The sequence below is a fragment of the Cantharellus anzutake genome (assembly GCF_015039405.1).
Source record: "Cantharellus anzutake strain C23 chromosome Unknown EI90scaffold_40, whole genome shotgun sequence".
Classification (NCBI taxonomy): Eukaryota; Fungi; Basidiomycota; class Agaricomycetes; order Cantharellales; family Hydnaceae; genus Cantharellus; species Cantharellus anzutake.
In genome coordinates this window covers 625,390-635,027 of record NW_024066990.1, presented here as the reverse complement: position 1 = coordinate 635,027, position 9,638 = coordinate 625,390, and the positions used below count along the sequence as shown (strand labels likewise).

At 47.2% G+C, this 9,638-nt stretch overlaps 1 protein-coding gene across 1 annotated transcript; it reads left to right on the top strand.

Moving 5' to 3' along the window:
* Positions 1-6,568: 6,568 nt before the first annotated feature.
* On the top strand, positions 6,569-8,405 carry EI90DRAFT_3067407 (uncharacterized protein). The gene is made up of 7 exons (XM_039061021.1): positions 6,569-6,698; positions 6,762-6,834; positions 6,953-7,191; positions 7,255-7,383; positions 7,464-7,629; positions 7,693-7,841; positions 7,918-8,405. Exons 3-7 carry the CDS (start codon positions 7,041-7,043, stop codon positions 7,947-7,949), a joined length of 627 nt encoding a protein of 208 aa, XP_038913669.1. The 5' UTR covers positions 6,569-6,698; positions 6,762-6,834; positions 6,953-7,040; the 3' UTR covers positions 7,950-8,405.
* The last annotated feature ends 1,233 nt before the right edge of the window (positions 8,406-9,638 follow it).

Here is a 9,638-nt window from a genome sequence, read left to right as displayed (position 1 = left end):
TCAGAAAGTTCCCACGCTATCCCATGCGCGCACGTGTACACAACACACAAAGGCAACAACAAGGCAACAGTCAAAGAATAAAAGGGGGTAAAGTAGGTGGGGAGTCCGGGGCACCCTAAGGCAGGGTGCTGAACCCTGACAATTTGAAAATAAATACATGTTAGTACAGTGCATCAAAGAGTGCTTCCTGTACGTGTCAGCGCTTCTGCTGCGCTTCTGATTCTCCTGGCAGTGGTGGTCCTGCTCCAGCCCACATGAAGCCTTCAACAGGTTCGTCCTCCTCTCTCTCCTCTTCACCACTCCGACCCTCTTCAACCCATTCCCAAAAATCGCTCTCATACTCCTGATCTTCAATGCATGCTGCAAATGAGTGAACTATTAAACAAGTGCGCACCCATGCGAGTGCAAGCACATAGTCACGCTCCGAGTTGATTTGTTGACGGAGACTGCACAGTGACTGAAATCGTCCTTTGAGGTAACCTACCGCATGTTCTGACCTTATACGCACCTGGGTTATAAAAGGACATTTAATTTGTAAATAGTTACCAGATATCCAACATACTGTTGAGAGATGGTAGTTGAATTGTCGATTTGATGAAATGAGGGATTGTGGGCGCTTATAAGGGACCATGCACCACAGCAATAGGGCATATGCGGAGTCGCCCCACAACCACTCACCCTCACGAAAAAGTCGGTCCGACTCTGTGAATGTGTGGGATTCCTTGAACGCAGTCGAATCATGCATACTCCCAGGAGGGCCTAACACATAGTCAATGATGCGAAGATTCGGTAATGTTATGAGCTAGAAGGATATCATCACCAGTAATCCGCAGACAAAAAATACACGCACTGTGAGACTAAGGGAATAGTTAGACTTACGATCAAAGAACTGCTCCCCGAAATGTCCAGGTTTAGACGCAAGAGGGATGAGAGTGCCGTTGTAACGGGTCTATCGCCTAGACTCGAGACAGAGAGAAGGGGGAGGGTGGTAGTGTGCGCGGGTGTGGTTCGTTGGGCCGGGTTTTGGTCCGTGGGTGCTACCGAGTCTGCAAAAACCTCAAACAAACACTCACCTACGTCTCTCTTGGATGTCAAGGCTGAGGATTCTGATAAGAGGGGTCTTAGACGTTATCAACTAGCTCAATGGGGGCGTTAGGGTCGTGGATGGCGTCTTTGCCACTTGGATGCAACTTCTGCTTGTCCCTTCACGGGTCTATTCAATACTAACTTGTTATGTACAAGCTGCTATCTAGTTTATATATGTTTGAAATGGAATGAATGGCATGGGGGAATGTAAACGGGCCGTTAGGCAACCGTAAATGATGAATATCCAATTGGGAACAAAGAAACAATAAGAGAAATATGAATGAATGGGGGATATATCATAACGGGTCCGAAATGGGAAATGTAAAAGTTAACTCTGCAACGCTTCGCCACAGCGCCCGCCTATCCTCCCGTCAGCAACCTCCTCGTCTCCAGCTTTCCAACGAGCCCCTATTCGTCCCATTTGGTGCAGTAGTTGTTGAGATGTGGCCATTGACAGGTGCTGTCAAGACCACATGAGACTCTACTCCGTGCTGAACCATCCAGGCATGGGATTGCCATTCTGGGAAATGCTCCGGGGGTGAAGAAGCAAGGTAGAGCATCACTATCGGGTGGGACAATGGCTGGGTTGTATGTGTAGGTATGGAGATCTGGAGAGGGGGTGAAATTGGCGGCGTGGTTGGGCGTGGGAATTTTGCTTGGGGTTGTCGGGAATGATGGGGAAAATAGGGAAAAATAAGGAATGAGTTTGTGGAGTGTTGGATAGTGATATAATGAACATCGGGAGCGTCAGCGGATATGTACTGCGTGTTGGTGACCAAATTCCGCAGAATCCGACTTTTTGCGGTACACGGAGTTGTCCCCACAACACCGTCAACCATACAAAAACCGGGCCTCCATGCACGACAAGACACACTGCCCCAGCACTACAACCTGCCCATTGTGCAATTGCATCAACAGATGCTGCATTGCCGAAATGTCCGAGCCGATACAGTGTGACAGCAAGTTGGTATGCGATGGGCCATTGGTCATTTTGAGAACTATTACGAAAGCAGGGGTGGTCCTGGATGAGGGAGAGGAGAATATCGAATGTGTGAGGTGAGACGTGGAGATTTCGACGAAAGCGGGAGGGGTCATCATCTTTATAACACACAAGAATGAGCCCTAGCTGACTACATTTGGGAACCTCATGTGGATAAAGGACATGGGTGGATAGTTGCGTGGAGAGAAAATGTCACATGCGAAACATGGACTGGAAATATGAATCATGGAGGGACCGCAGTGCTCGGTCATGTTCAGCACCGGAGGATAAATCAGATGGATGGGAGTTGTTGCTGTTGCTGTTGTTGTTGCCGTCACTGTTGTTGTCGCTGCTGCTGCTTGTTGTCAACGTGGAGGTTGTGCTGGTACCATTGTCACTAGAGTCGCCAGAGTCAGTACTGGGACTAAATGAGCTATTGAGGCTCAGTCTCAGACGTCGGAGTCGGTGGTAGTAATGCGTGCGCAGTCGATGGCTATGCTGGATGGCAGCATGGATGAGACGCTGGCGATCAGAAACAACAGGCATTAGAACTTCACAGTAATTACATAATACAGAGGAGACAACGTGATGACGGACTTACAGGAGCCAGGACCGAGGTACTTTAGACACACTTTAGATGACAGTACTGTGAACGCCCATTGGAAAATTCCTGAACTGGGCCTGAAGTCACTCTGAACTCGGGTTGCACGTGAGCCAAAATTTGGGCCAATCTAGACGCAATTTAGAACTCATTTCAGACACACTTCAGCCAACTGTGAAACCCCCTAATCTGGAATGGGTGTAGTGTTTGGCCCGATGTTGAATAGGATGCTGTGAGCCACCAATGAAGTGTCTCAGCAGCTTGTTTCACTGTTGATGATTGTTCATCATGATCCTTCCCAGTCAGTCCACATAATGAGTCACCAAGGTAAATAGTTGATTCATGGGAAGAGATTACAAATGAAATCCAGTGATTGCCATCAACATGGAGAATTCCACCAAATGTGGAAGCAGTGCCATGCACAAGATCCATCCCAAGTTGATGGAGGGCTTCACAGGTATGTTCACTTTGATACCTTTCCAGTGCTTTTTGACCCCCCTTGCTCTACACACCCTGAAAGATATTAAATGTCCAGTGGGCTCATAAGCCTTGCCATGGTATTTTCAGTCTCAATTCAGTCATGCAACAGTTCAGTGTGGTAGGAAATGTTGGTGGTATTGTGTCAGGGACAGCTCCAAAAGTGGCAAGGTCCCAGTGCATGGGACTCGATGGGATGAATAGCAGCTATGCATAGCAGTGGTCCCATCATGGGGTGAGCATCCCTGACCACTTAGTCTGAAGTGGGAATGTGAGAAGAAGGCTACTTCTTCAGTTCCCACTCCAGCTGTTATTATATGTATAATGCAGGATTGATCACGTGGGGTGTGCCATGTCACCCTTGCACACAGCTGTGGCTCTCTGGGTGTTTCCATGGGAGATCCTGAGAGGGTCCGCTGTAGGCACAAGGTGAGCACAGCAGCGGTGACAGCGATATAGGGATGGTAGGTACAGGAGGGGGAATGTGCATGTGCACTGGTGATACAATGAACAGTGGGAAAGGTGGTCCATGTAAGAGAGAGAAAGAAAGAAAGAAGAAAGAAAGAAGAAAGAAAGAAGAAAGAAAGAAGAAAGAAAGGGGAAAGGAAGAAGAAGCAGTGTGGAGCAGGGGTCAGGCAGGGCATGTCAGGGTGTGCCCTGACATATTGAGACAGGAAGTAGATAGATGACACATCAAACCCCCAATGGAGCTTAGTGTCAGGGCACACCCGCCTGACCTGGTACCCCGCTGTCCACCCCTCCTCACCTCCTCCCCTTCTTCCTCTCCCTCTTCTCATTTCTGTTTCCTCACTCTTCCTATTTTTACTTCCTCTTTATTTTCTCTTTATTCCACATGGATGACCTTCCTTTGTATCAATGTACCATTGACCCATCTGCAGCGCACCCATGACACACCCAGCCCAGGCACCTCAGGTGACTCCCTGCTGTGCTCAGCACACATGCTCACACTGGATGCCCTCAGGATCTCCCATGGAGACACCTCGGTGGTTACAGCTGTGTGCAAGGGTGACATGGCACCTGTCATGTGACCCAAGCCACATGTATATAAATGAACCTGAAGTGGGAACCGAAGAAGTAGCCTTCCTCTCAACTTTCCACTTCAGTCTAAGTGGCCAGGGACTACTGTCCCATGTTGAGCTTGTCAGTACGCACACCCGGTCCGCACCCTGCTGTCAGGGCACACCCGCCTGACCCCACGCCGCACCCCGCGCCGTACCACACTACCCCATCACCACTCCCCATCTCCCCTCCCCCATTTTCCCCCTTCTCTCTATCTCTATTTCTATTTCTATTCTACGGTCAATTTCCCTTTCTCCATGTACTACTACATACCTGACCCTGCCCCCCTGATCGCCGCACACGCCACGCACACTCCCGCCTACTGAGCGGCCACCTCCGGGATCTCCCGCGGAGACACCCAGGGAGGTGCGGCTGTGTGCGGAGATGACGTGGCTTCCTCCACGTGACCCTGGCCACATGTATATAATAGTGCCTGGGGTGGGAACAGAAGAAGCAGCCTTCTTCTCAACTTCCCACTTCAGGTAAGTACCGTAGCTTTTCCCTTTTAATGATAATCATCAACTTCCCACTTCAGACTAAGTGGTCAGGGACGCTCACCCTGCGACGGGATCGCCGCTACGCACAGCTGCTACTTGTCCCACCGAGTCCCACGCGCAGGGACCTCGCCGCTTTCGGAGCTGTCCCTGACACTTAGCATTGATTTTGGAAACCCCTGGATCTTGCTATTCCATGGGAATGATGAGAGCCTTTTTTGGGTCACTACAATAGCTGACTGCTGTGTGGGGTACTGGGCCACAAGCCTTGCAACATGAATCATCCATTCTTGCCACAGATCCTGGACATCATGCAGCCTCAGCAAGGCTTTCCCAACATGGAGAATTGCAAGTGGAAAGTAGTCAGAGCTAATGTTCACCGAAGAGAACTGGATGTCATCATTGATATAATTTTGAACAATTGATTTTTCCATTAGAGGATGCAGAGGCCATTGCATCCTCTGGAGGCAATCCTGAGATAGCTCATTGATAGAGGGTGGCTTGTGACTAAGGGATGAGTTTAAGGCCTGGAGGTTGGTTGAACCGAAGAAAATCTGCAGCAGTCAGGGTTTCCTTGGGAAGGAAGGGTCCAATTAGATTAGTTGGGATGTGCACATATGATATTGGTTCCTCAGTATGAGATGTGATCCAGTGTGCAAGAGCAAAGCCATCCATCTGGCACTTCATGGATTTTGCAGGAGGGCAAAATGCAATTTTTTGGAGTTAAAATTTATGGTGGCTGTCAAACATGACTTGTTGAATAGAATCAGTCATGCCTACCCATTTAAATTATATTCTAGGCAACTGCTGGCTGATTCTCACTTTGTGCCTGTGGCCAGCTGTCATGCACCACCAGTGGCTTGAGGCCGACTCTCCCATGTCATGCTCCAACATCAGCAAAAGGTCCTCAGGGTTTCACTTCAAATGGTTTGAAAACAATTGAGTTCACCTCTGAACTGAATTGAAACGTGACACCTTTACTAAAATGCTTTGGGAAATTGGTCAATTCAGCCAGTTTCATTGTATTAGAAGCAACAGGATCATCAGAAGTGTCCAAAGTTGACCGTGACAATTTCCTGATGAACCCCTTGCAGCTCTTGGTCATGTGGGTACAGTAGTTTGCTCCAACGGAGCGAATGGTCTGAACAGCCACATTCCTGTGGTAGCATAACTACTTGGTTGCAACACCTTTTCCTTCTTACTTATTTTGGTCATTTCGGACTTGGCTGTGAAGGGAACAAACTATATTCATTCATTTGAATTAGTTTCTTTTTGTTGAAATTCTTGTTTCTTGGTACGCTGTGGACCGACCATTGAATACAACGGACTATATTTCTTGCGCACGGACATTTCCTTGTAGGATTGCCCGATGCTACCGTTTATGGCGACCATGTTGATGGACGCAGTCGAGGATGGCTTAAAAGCCGCCTCGCGCAATTTTTCCTCTTCTCTCCTCAGTTCACGTACTTGGAACTGAGGTGAGATATCTATCTCTTTGCGTCTTGTATGTCTTTCTGATGATTGTACATACTACCCTAGCGCTTATACGCGACTAGGTGATTATCAATCTTATTAGTTCACGTACTTGGAACTGAGCGCTTATACGCGACTAGTTCATAACTTCAATACTTTTTCCCTCAGTTCCCGCACATATAGTGAGACTGAGCTTTAGCATTAGAGCAAGCAGTTATTCCGTTACAAGCATGAGAAGTGTCGGTGATGCCCATGATTGAGGCAGAGAATTACCCTGCACCACATGCACCACATGGCCGTTGATATCTCGTGACCTAAGTGGTTTGCATCCGCGTGCCAGCCGCTACTGGACTGAACAACCTTGCCCCTGGTGAGCAGGTGCTTCGGCTTTGGCCAGACGGCTGTTTGTGCATACCCCACGATTGTATTGATTCCCACGGGGGTGGGTGTGGTCAAAACGGGTCAATACATAGTGCAGTGGCCTTCACGCGGGTATGATGAGAATAAGGTGCATACCCGAAAGCCACTGTGCGTTGAACTTCCAACAATGCCAATATATACACTCACGCAGGTCCATCAATATACATTTTAATAAATAATTGGGTCCAAAGCATTAGAGATTCTGGTTGCCACATTTGCATCAGGTTCGAAATATTGGAGCCATCCTGGTTTGGTTACGACTTACATAATGCCAATTACTGTCGCATCTAGGTATAATATTTAGGCAAGAGCCTGCTTCAAGGACTGACAATCAAACCAAAGATCTCCCCTTGTTTTTCGACCTCAAGTACTGTCTTTACGCCTCACATATTCGCGACCCGTGAACGATCCTGCGTTTCTTTCCTCAACCATGAGTATCCCCTTTTTCGTATTCTTTCTTTTTTGCTGGTTGGCCCGAGTCATGGGCGGTCGTGTCGAGGTCAAGTTGAAAGGAGGGCCTAGCCCAGAGCTTGTCAAGGTTTCAAAATGCACGACGGTCGCTTCGGGCATCTTGAAGACCAGTACGCATCCTTCCCGCCACTATCCTGCTCCCATTCCAGTTTTGCACATTAATTTTTAACTAGCTACTGGCCACAATGTCTCCCTCTCCTCCGATGTCCTGACGTTCGATACGAACGGCATGGAAGTTGAGTTCCAGAGCTGCCAGCCTAACTTCGGGAATTTCAACGGCACGAACGGTAGCCCTGTAGGAGGTGCGTTCGCCCAACATGCTCATAGATCCACGGCAATCCTAGCCTCATCTGAATGCGTACGTTATTCCTGCGTACAATAGGCCACCTTAGGGTCAAATCGAACGGGGAATGTCTGAGTCTGCTTTCCCCATTAACGAATCCGCCATTTGCTGTTGTCTCTGCTCCTTGCTATGACTCCGACGACAGCGGGCAGACCTTCCTAAACGTTGTTCGGCAAAGTGATGGGAGAATATACTTCGTTGGAAAGTATGTGTCTTCAGGGGTTTCGTCAACATATACTCTTTTGATGATCTGGTATTTATGTTTTAGTACTCAGGTGAACGGGTCATGGACGTTCTTCCATTCTCAGTGCCTTTCTGGATACTTCGGTCCGTCTGGCATACCAACAAGCGGTGACGTTCAGCTTAATTGCGTCAAGAATGTTACTGGGCATGCAGTCGGTTTCACGGGCCTATTCGGTATGTTCCGCATACGCGCTCTTTGTGGCCTCTATTCTAAGTAACATGCGTCATAACTTTTAAACTCTACAATCAGAACGAAATTCAACACAGACCCTCATCCGATAGGCGAATAGCAGATTTGTGGCGTATCGCAACGGATCCTTAACTAACCCTGTCGCGGGGCTTGAGGCCCACTACAATTTCTTTTGGCATATTAGGTTACTTCTTCTTGCTTTCATTTCTAGTGCCATACTATATTATTCGCTCTGCAGGGACAGGCGGAAGGCACTCAATATTTCATCTAGTTGCTATCATTTTATCGCAATCTGAGCCACTCAACAATCGTTTGACTCCTTGAAATCAGTTCAATTCTTGAGTTTTGCCAAGGTGATCAGAGTCTCCATTGCACTTTCTTGATTGCTTCCTGCTAGGCTAGGACTCCTTGCGTTTGTCCCCTCGAACTTCGAGTCCATGCGTAATTATATAGTTTGTGATGCTCGCGCCGGACGATAGTTACGGTTTCAGCTCTGAATATACTTCAGTGGTAGATCACACAACTAATTACGACGGTAACTAGCGCTGAATGGTGCACGTTGTTGCAGCGTTATACATAAATAAATAAACTGTTGGAGATCAGCCTTGAATCATGTATTTACATATGCCTGTGTTGAGAATTCTACCTTAGCGATTCCACTATCATCTGGTCCGACACCGGCCCCATCTTGAATGTGGCATAAACATTCATCAATCTGTCGCCTTGGACAACTGATATCTAGACCTATAGAGGGGGGTTCTCAGGACGTTTGAAGAGGGCCTAGAGGCCTCTTTTGTATGGGAACATCCTAGGATGTCCTGAGACGTCCTGACAATTCACTTTCAATTCAAATGTCCAAGTAACGATGTCCTTAATTCACAGTCCACTTCTGGAGCTGTGTGCATGCAGAATCATGAGTTGGAGTAATAATACGAAATAAAGAGGCGATTGAGAGAAATTTATCGCAAAAAACCCGATGGCAAATGGTTGAGAACTGATGGAGAAATGTGTGATTCTCGGTTCACTCAACACCGCACGGGAGTGGTGTGCGTGGGAAATGACATGCAAGGTCAAAGTTCAGTGCCTCTCAGATGTCAAAAAAATACGAGAAAATATGTCAAGCTTACTTTGAGGACATGTATTGTAGTGCACAAACTTTCAGGACATTTGGACTACTATTCAGTGAGATAGGGGAAATGCACAATGTATTCCCCGCTCCTCCCATACTATCTTGCTCATTTCTCCACCATTTGGAATGAGACCAACTGCGTTGGAAAGCTAAGGTTTATTATAGTTGAATGGTGTAAAGTTAGAACAGTTATGGTTAGCAGTTGAGGCTTCCAACACAAGTTTGGGTTTCTGGCAGGCCACTTTCTTATTGTTCTGTCTTTTTCAATTTCTTTTATTAGTGTTTTCCATTTCTTAAACCCAATTGGAATGTTCTTGAAGCTACCATAGCATATTATTTCTGTTTGTTTCTACAGGGAAAGGTTCATACACCACAAAATAACTATTTTTATGGATTTTACACTGTAGCCCACACAGTGCACAGGCCCAGTCTTGCCTCCATTCGCACATCCATTTACGACCCACATTACTTGCTCTTTCCAATTTTCTTTCTATTTTTCTGAAACCATTTTCAGTTCCTAAGAGATTCTCATGCACAGCATAACTTTCAACTTCTTACTCAACGGTCTCCACAACTACACATTTATACCCAACGTTCTTATGCTCGATCGATAGAGCACAATTAGCTCTCCTACCATGCCCATTTTCGTGCT

Excerpts from the sequence above, each read along its gene's own strand:
- EI90DRAFT_3067407 (XM_039061021.1), top strand. The coding sequence starts at position 7,041 with ATGAGTATCCCCTTTTTCGTATTCTTTCTTTTTTGCTGGTTGGCCCGA. Across the intron at positions 7,384-7,463 it reads GAACGGTAGCCCTGTAGGAG|GCCACCTTAGGGTCAAATCG; the intron begins GTGCGTTCGCCC and ends TGCGTACAATAG. Across the intron at positions 7,630-7,692 it reads AGAATATACTTCGTTGGAAA|TACTCAGGTGAACGGGTCAT; the intron begins GTATGTGTCTTC and ends TTTATGTTTTAG.